This window comes from Rhinolophus hipposideros, assembly GCF_964194185.1.
Source record: "Rhinolophus hipposideros genome assembly, chromosome: 11".
NCBI classification, from domain to species: domain Eukaryota; kingdom Metazoa; phylum Chordata; class Mammalia; order Chiroptera; family Rhinolophidae; genus Rhinolophus; species Rhinolophus hipposideros.
This window is the reverse complement of record NC_138057.1, coordinates 65713430-65729483: the sequence shown is the minus strand read 5'-3', so window position 1 is coordinate 65729483 and position 16054 is coordinate 65713430. Positions and strand designations below refer to the sequence as shown.

Sequence of the window (16054 nt, the reverse complement as noted above, 5' to 3'; positions counted from 1 at the left end):
TCAGCACGAATCATTAGGTATATTAGTGAAAAGCACTCAGAATCTATCTACATGCTGACACTCCACAATCTATTCTATTTGTGTCGCTGTAAAGTAGATTTATATATAGATAACTACAAAATAGTTGCTCAAGATATGCTATGAATTTTATATTTAACCCGAGTCACACTTCAACATAAAATCTAAAGTCGGGCACTAAAAGGATATTTCGCAGTTAAGTATATAGTGTCTGGGGTCCCTGGCTACAGCTCATGCCAGGGTGCAGGGAGAGAAGCCAGAACAAGTGGATCCCGGCCCAAGGAATTCCCTAAGAGCCCTGGCCTTTCAACGAGACATGGTTCTCCAAACATGTGCCCCGAAGGCCTAGGGGTTCCACAGCAATAGCATAAAGCACCCACGAGGTCTGAATGAAGAGGGCAGTGTTGGGGCGGGCTCCAAGGATCCCTATTCTGTCTTTCATTCGCACAGCTTTGCTTTCAGGGTGGGGGGCGTTGTACCTCTTTCTCCCGGTAGTAAATGGTGTCCCACCCTCCACATCCCAATCCCGAGAACCTGTGAATGAGACCTTACTTGGAAAAAGGCTCTTGGCAGATGTAATTTAAGGATCTTGAGATGAGATCCTCCTGGATTATCGGGGTGGGCCCTAAAGGCAATTGACAAGTCCTTATAAGAGACACACGGGGAGATTGGACAGACAGAAGAGGGAATGATACAGAGAAAGGGGCGACAGCAACACGACCACAGAGGCAGAGTGGAGTGACGTGGCCACAAGTCAAGGAAGGGTGCAGCCCCCGAAAGTTCTCCCCAGAGCTTCCAGAAGGAATGTGACCCGGCCAACACCTTGATTTTGGTCTTCTAGCCTCTAGTACTGTGAGAGAACAGACTTCTGTTGTATTAAGCTACCCAGTTTGCGGTAATTTGCTAAAGCAGCTACAGGAAACTAATCCACTATATAAAACTAAATTTGAAGCATTAGCTCCCAAGTGGTTAAGTTTGCAAACCACTGCCCTCCATTTTCTTTTCCTTTTGCTTCATTCTTTCTCATCCTCCATTCCTGCGTCTGGCTAGTGCACTCTGCTGCAGATCCTGCCTGAGGAGGTTTCACGCACAAATCCCTTTCTCTGGATCTTACGAGGTGGTTCTCCAAGTACTTAGACCCACCCCATCACATCTGGTGTCCACAAGAGCCCTGGGGTCCAGATGGGGAAACCGAAGCACAGGACAGCCTCCTTCACGTCCACATGCTACTTGTGCGCGAGGCCTGGTGCACAGCAGGGATTCAATCAACACAGAGAGTGAACGGCACGCCTCAGGTCACACAGCTTCCAGGAATGAGCTTCCAATACGACTGCTTGTCAATATTCTTCCAACAGGACTGCTCGTTCCCACTACAGCCTGTAGCCCGAGACAATGCCACCAAATAACAAATCAGTGTGTCTGAGGTCTAAAGACACATGCCATTTCGGGGCAGGTTGGAGGAAGAGTCCCAGGTGATGCCAGGTGCCCCGGAGTCAGACTACTTTACTTCTGGGTATGATTTCTACCTCATTCCTTCAAAAGGGCAAATGCTTGAAGTTCTACCAAGTCACAATCGTTCTGAGAAGTCATCAGCTCGCCAGACTTCAGGCCTGCCCCTGCTTGACACAGTTTTCCCATCTGCCCCATAAGCGAGCTGGAATCTGATGTTAGCTTCTCAGGCCCAGACCCTGGAATTATCCTTGTCTTGAATCTACCAGCAAATCCTATAAAACACGTCCAGAACCCGACCACTCCTTCCCACCCAACGAACGTGTTAGAGGTCAGACTCCTATGTAGCAGGGTGTGTCGATTTCCTTGCACAGGACAGGAAGCAGTGCGTCGACCTGCATCCCAAGCTCAGCCTGAAGACCATCCTACCCCCTCCAGAGCCAACAGAAACGATGTGAAGGGTAGAGGGTGAAAACTCTGTAATCGCAGCGTGTAGACAATGGCTTAGTTAACTCCCTCTACAATAAAACTTCATTAAAAGACTCCACTCATTAGGAATGAGGGTTAACTGGCCTCACACTGAATTTAAGTACACTCTCCATGAAGGCATGGATGCATGGGGTGTTCAGTGAAGTAACGCACATCCAGCCATGACTTCAGAGGCTGTGTTTACCCTGCTGCAGAGGCTGACCACTGCCCCAGAGTCAAATAACTCTCATGTATCCAGATGTCGGCGGGCCCCCCCCATGACAAAGCTTCCTAAGTCCAGTGAGGTCATTGCCTCACCCATTGCACCAGAGCCGCTCTTCTCAAGGCCTCCTGGGACCTCCATGCTCCTCGATTCAACGGTCCCTTCTCAGCCCTCATCAAACTCATCCTCTATCAGCAGCCTTGGACAAGCTCTCCTCTCTCCTCCAGTCCAGTTCTTTCCCCACTTTGCTCTGTGCTCAATGGTGGGCCTCCCACCTACTGGCCACTCTTCTGCCTCCTGCTAATTCCTCTTCACCTGCCCGACCCTTATACATTGCCATGCCCCAAGGATCAGTTCTAGAACCTCTTCTACTTTTATCCACACTCACTTCCTAAGTAATCTCACCCAGACACATGCTTTTAAATATTAACTATGTGAAGAGGAATCGCAAACTCTATCTTTAGCTCGGACCTGCCCCCTGAACTCCAGACCTGCCCCAACAACTGCCTGATGGACACATCCACTGGGTTGCCTAACAGGCACCCATATGTAACAGGTCCATACTGAACCACTGCCACGCCCCTCCCCCCAAGTCGAGAAACAGTTCTTCCAACTCCTACCCCAGTGCTCTCCCCACTAAACCCTGCAATCTGACACCACCATCAAATAACTGCAGTCTTCTCCATTTCAGTTATTAGCGATTCTATCCCTCTAGCTTCTGAGGCCCAGACCCCTGAACTATCCTTGTCTTGAATCGACCAGCAAATCCTGTAAAACACAGCCAGAACCTGACCACTCCTTCCCACCCAAAGACCGCCATTCTCATCCAAGCTGCCTGCCTTTCTCCTGTCTTGTTATAATAACCTCCTAGTCAGTCTCCCTGCTCCTACCTTTGTCCAACATCCCAAAATCAATGTTCAACACAGCAGTCAGAGTGATCCCATTCAAACAAGCCAGGTCGTGTCCCTCTTCAGTGCAAAACTCATTCATGGCTCTGCATCTCACTCAGAGTAACAGCCCCAGTCCTCACCCACCCCCACGACTCTCCGTGACATGCCCTGTGCACCCACTGACCTCGACTGCTAACACCCCCCCCCCACCATTCCCTCTTACTGGCCACACCAGTCTCCTTGCTGTTCCCTGAGCACGCAGGCAAGCTCCTGCCTTGGGCCTCTGCACTTGCTCTTTCCTCTGCCTGGAATAGTCTCCCGCCCCGCAGATGCGCCCATAGCTAGTTCTCCACTCCTTGAGGTCCTTACTGAAACATCCCAAAGCGGACACATCTGACTGCCTGTTCCAAGGCCTTCGACACTCCATTTCCCGCTTCCCTGCTTTATTCGTTCTGCTCAGTATTTACCTTACATTTATCCAACGTACTTGTCACCTCTCATCCTCTTCACCGTCTGCCTCCCCAACTAGAACATGAGCTACAAGAGGAGGGGGGGCTTTCTCTCATCGGCACACTGCCACATCCCAGCACCCCCAGCAGCGCCTGGCACGTGGAAGGTGATCGGTAAGCACCTGTTCGTGGAAGGATCCAGGCACGAGGCCTGGAAAGGTCAGTGCAGCCTTCAAGGTGTCTCTCTCCACGGCCCCACCCCTAAAGAACAGATGGTTTAACTGCTTCAACTGATACTTAGAACTGAAGACAGCAACGTCCCACCCATCGGGGCCTCAGTGTAACACGGGGTGGAGAGGTTTCTTAGGCCCCAACCAACCGAGTAAGGGATGCTTAGTCCTGAAGTAACAAAGTCTTATCTGTATCCTTCCTGCTGGGAATTTCCTCAAATGTAACCCCCTCTTCCTACTTCCTCTTTCAGACAGGCCGGAATAGGGTAGCCTGGTAATGCTCTGACACCGGCTCCTTTTCTCCAGGTGTATTGCGATACTGGTGACATGTAACACATGTTAAGTTTAAGGTGAATGATTTGTGATCCCCCTTAATGTATGACTTGATACTGCAAAACGACAACAACTCTAGACAATTCACGGTCACCATTCTATTGAAAATCAGCAGACTTGGGCCCTCAGGGCCCAGCATGGGGTGCTGAGATCTCAGGGAGCTTACAGTCTCACACGAGTGGTTGTGGGAGACCTCCAGAGGCAAGGGCTCCACCCCACTGCTTTCTGCACCCCTCTACCTATCGCCTGCTGAACGACACAAACAGAAAATGACTGGATGTCAATACGCTAGCATGCAGGGTGGAGGAGGTGCTGGTGGGGATGATGGTCTGATTCGAATGATGCAAATAACAGGGTGAGTGAAGACCAGGGCAGCTGGGGTATACTGCGTGCTACGAGGCGCTTCACCCCGTATTCCTACACCATGTCACTGTGCTCCACCACGCCTTATATGGTAGGTACTTTTGTTTGCAAATAAGAAAACTAAGGATCGGAGAAGCAGAGTGACTTTTTCTTGGTCGCACAACTTTCCAGTGACAGAAGCAGGATTCCACCAGGCATGCCCAACTCCGATGCCAGGGCTTTTAATCATTTGGATGATTTCTCTTTTCATTTCTCAAGGGAAGAGAAAATCACAAACACACTGTTGAATGAATGAACGACTAAATGACCCCAAGCTCCAAGGGATGGGGAGCATATTCCCTTGTCTCCTGTTGTATCCTTGTATCCTGACGGAACATGGCACGTGCTAGATGCTTAGAATAGTGACATGGACACGCAATAAAATACAGGAATGAGAGGACCCATCTGTGCCAGAGAAAAGTGCTTGGGCTTTGTGTTCATTGCTGACCTCCAACTCTCCTTGACGTGTTCAAAAACAGCTGCTGTGCTCACATATATCCTTTGGATAGAAATGTTTTTAGCTATAAGGACAGAAATCATAATGGGGATAAAGGCCACAGCTTCCACCAGCCTGGAAGGACCAAAAGAGAGAACCTACAGCAAAACCTCCATTTCCACAAACCCGGGTAATGAGGCCTGCGTCTGTATTTACCATTCCACCCATGTTTCAAATCTTCATGCCATCACCCAGGCCTTAATAACCCTCAGAATTATCCGTACTTCCATTGCTGTCATGTAACACTGATATATTTTAATAAATAATCAAGTAGAAAAGACGAGATTAATAGATTAAAACTATTAACCTATTAAACAACTCTTAACAGCCTAGAAATTCAAAATAATGTACAATGCATAAATATATCATTAGTTTGAGGTAATTCTTAGGCACTTAATTTTCTTCAGTATATGGCGTTAGTCAGCCACAACTAGGTAATACAGCAGCTCAGAAAGACAGCATGAAGATTTCAATATTAAGAGTTAATTCCCTGGTTAATTTAAGCCGACAATATAGAAAAACAGGACTCCTGAGTGACACTGTCAAGTCACAAACTCTATGACATTTAGCAGGTGGGGCCCTCTGGTCAAGCTGGGAACTTCTTTCATGGGTATCATGGCACATGGAAGCCATGCTCAGGTCACTGAAAAGAATTACTGTTGACAGAATTTTAAATAAACGCATAGCCTTCGTCTTCCAATGGGCCTGGCAGTGGCGCAATTCAGATCCATTAGTAACTTGCACTGCGCCCTGAAGACACACCTCGCCGCGTCTCCTCTCACAGAATTGTGGAGACACTGCAGATTCAGGAATCCTTCCCCTTCGCTCACAGGTGGGAAAGGGAAGCCATAGAGGGGCCCATGCCCACTGTCCTGCATCTTCGGGGCATCTGTGGGTTCGAGGAAGACTCCAGAGAGCAGGTAACTCAGCCAGTGAGGAGGGAGGCAGTCCTCATGCTGGATGATGCAGAAACAGAATAAATACACTCCCTCTGACACAAACGTTATTTCCTGCCAAGGCTGTGACTTAATTACCACCCCTTTCTCTCACAACTCCTCTGGCCACTTTCTCCTTAGAATAAAAGGTCAGCCCAACAGGGCCACTTCCCCTCCAACCTCCTGCACACATTGACAACTGATGCCTGGAGCTGCCCAGCTGCCATCCCTCCAGCGTGCTCCCCATGCCCTGGCATTACATCTGGCTTCCTCCCTTCCACGTTCCACCCACCAGACCTTGAGGCCAGCTGATCACAGATTAAGGTTTGTAATGCACAGCCAGCTGTGTCCACACACTCTACAGCGAGGATCCAGGCCTGGTCCTTCACTGCCCACAGGCATGCTGCCCTCGGACACACAAATGAGATTCCTAACTCTACGGTCCAGGCCTCCCAAGGGGTTGGGGGGGATAAACCAGATGCATGGACCATAGCCAAGCTTCCTAACCTACCCATACCATTGTCTCCTCGTGTGTAACCCAGGGATGTTAACACTAACTGCTAAGGGTTGTGTAGAAGGTTAAAGCACAGAGATGTACACAGGCGCCCAGCATGGCACCCCACACATAGTAGGGTTCAATAAACGTTAGTTCTTTTCTCCCATCCTTAAGGAGCGTTCACCAGCCAAAATGTGAAAAGTGTGGTCAAACTACGAAAAAGATGAGCTCTTAGGACATGGAGGGAGTACTCATAGATGAATGTAGAAAGGGAATGTTTAGGCTCAGTGGAAACAAAAGGAGTGGAGGGCCCGACACACTTCCATGCAGCAGCAATGAAGAGGAGAGCTGAGGACACACAATACAGCCAAGTTCACTGCAGCACGGGAAGGTAGGAGTGATCGAGAAGGTGGGTTTGGAGTGTACCGACTTCTTAACCACCACGTATTGCATGGAATCTGGAGGAAGCTGAAGCTGAGGGTCCGGAGTTTTCTCTTCAGATGGCAGAGCCAGACAGACGATGATGTTGTGGCAACTGGAATTGTTTTCTCAGATCAAGGGCCTTTGTCATTAAGGGCCTCTAGAAGCAACCAGATCGGATCATTCTAGTTACTGTTCTCAAGACTGTGCTTCTTCGGGACAAGGCAAGACCTCTGAACGCTCTGAGTGAAACTCCAGCTTCACAAGAAGAACTTTCCGAATCTGCTCACGGAGGCTCATGGCTGGATGGGTGGACTGAGCAGAGGTTCCCTAGGGTCTCGTCACTTGATTCTGCTGGACCACTCCAGGCTTGAGAACCACAGCGCCATTTGGCAGCAGTGATCCACCGATTTTGACGTGCATAAGTAAGTTGGCATTTCTGTGGCTGTCTCCACAGGGCAAACCTAAGCATGGGTCTGAATTATCAAGACTGCCCTATTTGCGGAGTCTAGGTTTAACAGTAATTGATTAAGCAGAGTAATCTCTGCCTACCAAAACAGTCACTGGCTCCCCCTTGGAATGAGTACCTGAACTTTCAGAGTCAGCCAATAATTTATGATTTTTGTAGCCCAAAGTTTGGTAGGGTGAGAATACACATTTCCGGAAATCAAATAAGCTCCAATAACAGGGGCATAAACCCAGAGTCAAGGTGAAAGATGCAGCCTGACTAAAACACACCCAGAGTTTTCCAATAATTCCTTCTGCTAATAGAATACCATACTAGTCCCTGACTAGCATGGGGCCTACTGTCACTGTGAATGTTTGTGCAAATGAAGTTAATTTGTCTAGGGCTTTTTTTATTTTACTGCTCAAATCCAAAATGCCAAAACAACAAGAATGTATTATTCAAAAAAATAATTATGCAATCGCACACATGTAGTTATCAAATTAAATGGTCCACCAGTGAAAAATCTTGGCTTAAAGGACAAGACTCAGACTGGCCCAAAGCCATGTGACTATTTGGATGATATTAAACAAGTCTATTTCTCACCTCCCTCCAAAGAAGAGGGATGCCAGTCACTGCTTCAGAGGCCGTGGGAGGATCAAATGAGGCATGTGTAAAGTGCCGTGACCCAGGAACTGAATCATGCGAGGCCCGCGACACATACGAGCTCCATCCCTACCCTCATCCCTACCACCAGTCCTGTCTCCGATGTCTAAGCTCTACAAGAAATCAACTGCCACCCCACTCTTACCTCCTCCTAGGAACGGAATCCAGCATGGTGGTGATGCAGTGATAAAAACAAGCATTTACTGAATACCTGCTCTGGGTCAGCCATTGTGCTAAGGGTATACATAGTATTACTATTACATTTGGTAATGTTATTACATTATTATTACAGTTAATATTAACGATATTATTATCACCAATAAATAACTCCATGAGGGAGGTACTAATACAACCTCCATTTTACAGATGAAGAAACGGAGGTCAGGCAACCAGTCCTAGGTCACATAACCAGGTAGAGGATAGGACCAGGATCTGAACCCCGGCAGTCTGGGCTCTTCAACATTGTGCTAAACTACTTGGCCCTTAGCGGGATAGACAGAGGGTAAGGAAGAAGCCTGGCACAACAGCCATGGAGAGTGGGAGCCACACGAGTTCCAGATGTTCCACTGTGGGGCTAACCCAGGACTGAGCTGGAGGCTGTGCATTTTTGATGCAGGACTCACATGCTTTGCTGAACTAGATTCCTCAGGCCTAAAAAACATGGCCTTTCAGAAACTCATTTCCAAGCCTACCTTCTAAAACCCTGCCTATCCTGAACCTTTGGCAACACCTCTTGTGGCATTTGGCCACCTGCATTTTATTCTCCTCCTGGCAGCCAGAACAATCCTTTTAAAACCAAATCACATCATGCCATTTCTCTACTCAAAACCCCCAGTGGTTCCCCACTTCACGCAGGGTAAAGGCCAAAGTCCTGAGAACAGACGCCAAGGTCCTACACAGCCACATAAGCCTCTTTCTGTGGTTCCAACATGATGTACACACACCCCTGCCCCAGGGCCTTTGCACTTGCCCTTCTCTCTGCCTGGAATGTGCTTCCTCCACGATGCCTGCCTCAGTCCCTCATCTCCTTCAGACTCCTGTTCTTCGTGATGCAATACTCCCTCTGGCCCTCTAATCCCCCTCCCTGCTTTCCCCCACAGTATTTATTTACCACGTGACATACCACATATTTTATGTATTTATTGTGTCTCTCCACTCCCACTAGAACATAAGCTCCGCTAGGTCAAGGATTCTGTCTGCTTTGTTCACTGCTATATTTCCAGCATTAAGGTCAGGCTCTGGCACTTAGTAGGTGCTCAATAAATATTTGTGGAATGAATGAATGAGACTTGGTTTTCATCTTCTTCCCCACCCTGACAATCTCCCTGTCTGCACAATTCTCATCACTTGTGAGACAGTTGGTACACACAGTGAACAAATGACTACCTTAACCTATTGTATCCCTGGTTTCCTTACATCCAAAATGAGAAGGTTGGACTAGATTATCTAGAGTCCTTCCAGCTCTGAAAACCTTCAACTGACAAAAAAAAAAAAAAAAAAAAAAAAAAGCATAATTCTTCATTACAGCAAGCCTGTAACTGAGTTTCCTCGATTATAAAAGCTGAATTTCCTTTAGATTTTCCACAGTTAAGGCCCCTCAGCCCCCATGCATCTTAGAATAAGTGAGGTTTGGCTGCAGTTGTGCTACGTGATTTGTAACCTGCACACAAGGTCAGCATTAACCTCAAGTGCTGGGATCACTGGTCTTGTAAAATCGACCTAGGTTGAGTTACAGGGAAGTAAACCAAACCACATTCGGTTGTCTCTTAGGATCAGAAACACCACCTCTCCTTGTCCCCCTCAATTTAACACTAATTGCTTAGCAGCCCAGGCTGTTGGTTTTGGGGTTTAGCCAGAGGCCCTCTGGAGAAGGAACAAAATTAGGTGTTCCGGGCCAAAAGGAAGGTACTGGGACGAAAGCAGCCTGTGGCGTGTGTCGTGGCACGGCTGGGAGCTGAGGGTGAAGGCCCACGTCAGAGGGGCGGGTTCTCCGAGGTCATTCCTGACCAGGCCAACTAGCCTAACTCTGCCTTCAGGGAGCCTCAAGCCTTTGTTTCCCCATTCGAAACAGGGACTGAATGAGTCCAATGCTCTACAGAGGGTCTGCGAGTTTAAACCCTACCTGGCCAGTCTAACCCACGACCAGGGTCCACTTCACCAGTGGCATCAGCTAAAGCCTAGGCTGATGCTCTCTCGCCACGTAAGGCACAGTTCACTTCTCAGACTAAATGTTGGGTCACTAAACAATACTGTTGCTTTGGTCTTTCCAAGACGTTCTATTAACAGTAATGACAGGATCAATATAAACTCATCTGTGAGCTCCTTCGAAGTCCCTGCTTCTTGACGAGCCCCCAGCCTGTGCACAGCCCTTGGCCCCTAAAAGGCGCCTCTAACTGATCACTTCACCCTGAGAAGTGGAGGGTGCAGTGGTTAAAGCACATGCATCGGAGAAGGCAGGCCCAGGGGGCCATCCTGGCTGTACTGCTCACTTCCGATGGTGCAGCCTGAGCCCCGTAAACCTCCGTGCCTCAGCTTCCTCACCTGTAAAGTGGAGACAGGAAGAGCACCTTCCCCTTAGGGATGTTATAAAGATAATATAAACGAATAGCAAGCCAATATATGCAAATCACTTAGCCCAGAGCCTGACAGGTAAGTGCTGACGCAATGTTAGCCATCAGCAGAAATTTCTTCTTTATGCCTCAAGGGACACACAACCCTAAGATCTGGATAGTTCTTCCTGGTATACATTCTAGCACCATGGTAATGACAGGAGGCTCCATCACTGAGGATACGCTAGCCTAGTCAGGGACAGCAAACAGATGGCACACATGCCACCTGCCCACCCACTCCCCTGACCCAGGCAGGCATCTCGAATCTATCTCAGCATTTCTGTCCTTCTCCCTGCTGCTGGGGGCTTATAAGACTCAATACACAGCTTTAGGCAGCCACAGTGACTAGAGGGAAATCTGCCTGTTGTCCTCTGATCAACAGAGATGCTGGTGTGGGAGAAATTCACACATGAGGGCAAGGACCACCTCTGCGTGAGAGTCATGAGAAATGAGCAGAACTTCGCCTCTTTGTTCACTGCTACAGACCCAGCACTTTGAACACACTGCCACGCACTAGACACTCAAAGATCTGCTGGAGGAATGAATTAACATCAAATCCACCTGAGGCCACAGCACACAGCACTGGACCTAACCTAGCAGGTGCTCAATGAATGTGGGAGGACAATGAGAGAGGCCAGCTAGACTCTCACGTGAGCACAGTACTGCTGAGAAGAGAAAGCACCCGGCTTTGGCCGGTTCAAGGCCTGACACAGCCACTCACGCATCGCTGAGCAGGGCCTTCCCTCCCCAGGCGTACAGTATAAGGGAGGAGCTCCACAAAGCCCAAGGCCCCTTCCAGCCCTGATATTCTGATCCAGGAAGCACTTCCAAGACCCACAATAGTCTAAGGATTCCCACTGTCCCACAGGCCACGGCTTTGTACACTGTCCTCACGCAAAATCCCTCTTCCAAAGCCCAGGAGAAAAACACAAAACACGTGCTGGGCAGCGGCTGGTCGTGACGGGGGTCACTGCCTGCATTCACAGGTCCAAACCTGGCCGTCCACCTCTCCATTCCACCCGGTCCCTCTAACACCCCCACACCTTCTCCCATTTCATTCAGCATATCCAGCTCATAAACACTTTCTGAACACCTACTACAGGCCAGCCCCCAGCAGCGAACAAGACGGACACAGCCCCTGCCGATGGAGCAAGCATTAGGGAGGCAGAGAAACATACACAAATAAGTGAAATAAGTAAAGAGTGTAAAGAAGCCACAGGCCCTTGAAGAAGGGGGTCAGGGAAGGCTTTTCTGGAGGAGGGGGGATGGAATCGAGACCTGAAGGATGAAAAGGCACTAAGTACGAGATCAGAGAAGAGAACACTCCAGGCAAAGGAACAGCAGTTGCAAAGTCTCTGAGGCCAGCGTCAGCAAACCATGGCCGTTTGTATATTTACGTATTATCTATGGCACTTCTGCATTACACTGGCATAGCTGGAGAGGCTGCCACTGAGACCATGGCCCACAAAGAGTAATATAGTTACTGTCTGACCCTTTACAGGTGAAGTTGGCTGACCCTAGGTTTTAGAGTGTTAAATAAATAGAGAGGTCCAGGTAATTAAAACAGAGTGAGTGAGGGGGAGACTGACATACAAGGAGATTAGGGACGTGGGTGGGAGCCACCCTGTGCTGGGTCATGTGGTTCACAATGACCTCCAGCCTGGTGTCACTGCCCCTATTCCACCTGCCTCCACTCCACCCTCACACAGATGCCAGGGTGATCTCCCCGAAACACAGAGCCGGACACGTTCATCTTCTGCTCAAAGAACTTGAACAGCTCCCATCGTTTCCCAAAGTGCATTACAAGGAACACTCACTCCATGTAATGACCTTCAATAAAAGGGTTCCATGGTCAAGTAAGTTTGAGAAGCAGGGCATTCTTATCTCTCTCGGGCATGTTCTCAAGCACACACATTAGCACATGAAAGGCTCTGAAAAGTTGCCTGGCAAAGAAATTTGTTGACTTTGTTTAACCCACTGTCCAAAGTTATTTGACCACATACCACTTTTTCTCACCAAAATCTATTAACGTTTTAAAGAACCAGTGTTCCATGGGTTAAAGGGCAAACTGCTCTGCTTGGCATTCACGAGCACCAACATTTCCTAAGTGCCTGCCTGTGCTACTTGGTGGACGTCCAGTGCGTGGGCCTGTCCAGTATCCTTCCCACCTTCTTTGCTAATGAGCCCAGCTTTCCTTTGGGGACCACCCTTCCCCCTATCCTGCCAGCTCCAAGGGAGAGGACACATCCCTGGTGTAGCTCAGCAGAGTACTCCATCCCCCTGCTCTGGCATGACTGGTCCAGGGGGATGAGCACAGGACCCAAGCCGGGCCAATGATTGCAGACTAGGATGGGACTGGCTGCCCCAGAGTGCAGGACGCAAGCAGTCGAGATGGGCTAGCCCAGGTGTTTCCGCCCAACCATGCGCTTCACCCCTAAGTTCCACCCAACTTGAGCAGCCTTGGTTCCAGTCACAGGTGCCCACAGAGGACACCAGGAGGGCTAGAAAGTGCCGCCCATAACCGCACATCCTCCGGGAAAGTATGGACACTTCGCAGCAAAGTGAGCTGGCCTGGACCATCCATCCCTTCAGGTAGAAGGGAAAAACCAGAGAGAGGTGGCTGTTAGTTGTGAGGCCAGGAGAGGGGGAGTGTACCTGCTTGCCGTGCTTTTCCTTCCAGCCGCACTGGCTCCGTCAGCCTGCAAAAGAAACCCAAAAGACTACGTTAGCCAAGGGGGAGACAAAGATTCTACCCAGTCACCCCACCAAGTTCCCCCGTTCCACACCAGCCTTCAGACACAGGGGTGAGCTGGCCTCCATCCCGCTGCTCCATTCCGCCAGGCTGGAAGTATCTGCCTCTAGTGGTAAGAGGGAGTCAGCACACCCCCTAACCCAAACTTGCTTGGTCCTTTAAATCCAGCTGAGCACCCATTGCCAACACAAACCCAGCAACCACACAGCCCTGGGGACGCGGTGAAAAGTAAGTAACCAGCTAAATCTGAGATTGAATTGCACCATTTTTATTTTCAGCTGGGATTTCCAATAAAACAGTAGCCGCAGATTTATTCCCACTAACCTGAGGGGGGGAATCATATTATGTTAAAATATTCTGTCCCCCAACGCTCCAAGCAGGGGGAGGCAAGAGAGTGTTGGTTCTTAATCTCTTTTATTTGGGGGTGGGGGTGGGAAGATAAGGCTGACCAAATGTAATTTTCAGAAATCATGAAAATGCTGGTTCACATGGAGAGACTGAGGCCCTGGGCAAAAAAGAGAGCTGCCTCAAGTCTCGTGAGAACTGAGTGACAAATACCTGGGGATCCTGACTCCTAGGCCAGTGCTGGGGGAACCTCAATGCAGAGGCTGCAAACATGAGGAGAATGCTTAGGTTCTCCACCACCACTGGTTGAAGGTGCATTCCCTAGTTTTGTCCAAACATTTATAATAACAGTAAGTCATAGTACAAATAATGCAGGTTCAAAACTCTGGCACACATGTGTTCCCAAATTCAGAATCCTTCCAATTTTAGAAAGGTAATGTGATGCATTCTATATTTGGAAGCAATCCTGGCAGGGTCTGGGGAGCCCCCAGTCCTCAAGCACATTGACGTTTCTGTAGTAAAACTAACTTACGCAGTCGCCCTACGTGGCATAAATGAAGACGGCAACTAGCGTTTTCTCTCTTCAGGTCAAGTTCTGCCACCTAACCAGACACCAAAAATCTTTTTCGAATTTTAGGATTGTAGATGAATGATTGAGAACGTAAAATACACACAGCAGCAGCTACCTGCGGATGAGTGCTTATGGGAAGTTGAAAACTGGCAAAAAAACCAGATGGCGGACTTCCATCCAAAGAGTAAATATATAAAAGGATTTCACCCCCCAAAAAGGGGCCACATTTCGGCTTCTCTTTAAAAACCAGATAATCCAGCAACGCATAATCCCACATGGCCACAGTCAGCAAGAGCTGCCATACCTGGGTCTCCACCCCTCCCTCCTGCCTTTTACCCCGTCTTCCAGCCTGACCCCTGTGGACATCCAGACTCCCTCTCACAGCAGGTGCTAGTGGATGAACATCAGAGGTCTCTTATGCAATCCTCTCAACAGGTCCGCCGACACATAGGCACAATAGCCCCATTTTACAGGTGAGGCACAGAGGGTCAAAGAATTTAAGCATTTACCCAAGACCCCACAGCTACAAACCAAGGCAGAGGTTACTCCAGTGCCTGCCTTCCTCAGCTCTATTGTCTTTTATCTCCTGTCCACATTCAGGAGAGCCAATCAGGAAATGAAGGGAGCCCACAAAGCCCCATTGCCTACACAAGGGAAATGGAAAGGTGAAGGACAAATATGGAGGTAGAAATGTGAGGCCTGAGAGGGAGAAATTAATGGGTTGCTGGTGTATTATTTCAATGGAAGAAACAAAGCAGAAAATGGTTTGCATATCATTTCACCGGGAGCAAAAGAACAGGATCAATTACAGCCTCTTTCCGACATCTTGCATTCCTCAAAACATGTCTGTAAAGCAAACTGGAAGACATTGTTTCAATGTCCATATCATAAGAGGCAGAAGTGGTAGGGGGTGGAAATTCTGCCCCAGAGAGCTTAAAAAAATTCTGCCCCAGAGAGCTTAAAAAAATGGTAAAATCCCAAATAACCTCTCCTTGCCTTTCAGACTCAACTCTGGGCATGTATTTCGAGCATTTCATACATATTTTTAATGTTCTTTTTTTTGTCCTTTTCCTTCATAATTTCACACAGAATTGACCAGTTTAAGTACAGGGAACCTGGGTAAGGGAGAAGATTCTGGTTTTGGCACACCTAATCCTCTCCCCCTAGTTCCCTTTTATGATGTTTATGATACTTGAGTTTCTTACCCTTGGTAGCAACCCTCATTTTTGTTTTCTACCCATTTTTAAACAATGAAGATGAAATGCTAAAAATGTTCAAAGAGTTGTCCAAACTAACTCTTTTGCAGAGACTAAGGTGGTGGCACCAGGGAAATGTGGCACCAGGGTACCACTACAGGGAGGAGTGCTGCCTTGGCTGGGTGTGAAATGTCCATTTATGGGAAGATACAGAAAGCTGGTGAACAACGGGTATAAACAAGAGATGTCAAGACAGCATGTGTCAATATCACACCACCTGTCAATCACAGCTTTTGGGCCTGAGTCCAGAGGCACTATAACAACAAGGGATGGCCTCCTGGGCCCTCCCAGTCCTCGTGGGAGTCCACAGTGCTAACGGCAGTGACTCTCAGTTGTAGACATCCATAAGATGCCAGGCCAGCTGGGTCTATGTCCTTACAATACATCATAGCGATCCCTACTATTCAAATTCAGTTGAACCTCTGACACCGCCATTTTCCTAGGTCCCAACAGTCTAATACCAGTAAATTCGTATGATTTCAACCTAAATCACAAATTCACATTTACCCAATGTAATCTGACCTGATTCTCAATTTGAACTAAAGTTTAAGAGCACAGGATTTAGAGTCAGACGGTCTGAATTCAAGTCCTGCCTGGTTCT

At 48.4% G+C, this 16054-nt stretch overlaps 1 protein-coding gene across 22 annotated transcripts in view; it reads right to left on the bottom strand.

Annotated features, from left to right (window-relative positions):
* Window positions 1–16054, bottom strand: part of ZNF618 (zinc finger protein 618) — a 164572-nt gene that overhangs the window by 58110 nt on the left and 90408 nt on the right. For all 22 annotated transcript variants that reach the window (XM_081065336.1, XM_081065335.1, XM_081065338.1 and 19 more), the window contains exon 2: window positions 13185–13228. In XM_081065336.1, the coding sequence (XP_080921462.1) occupies window positions 13185–13228 (44 nt within the window). The remainder of the gene's footprint in view (window positions 1–13184; window positions 13229–16054) is intronic.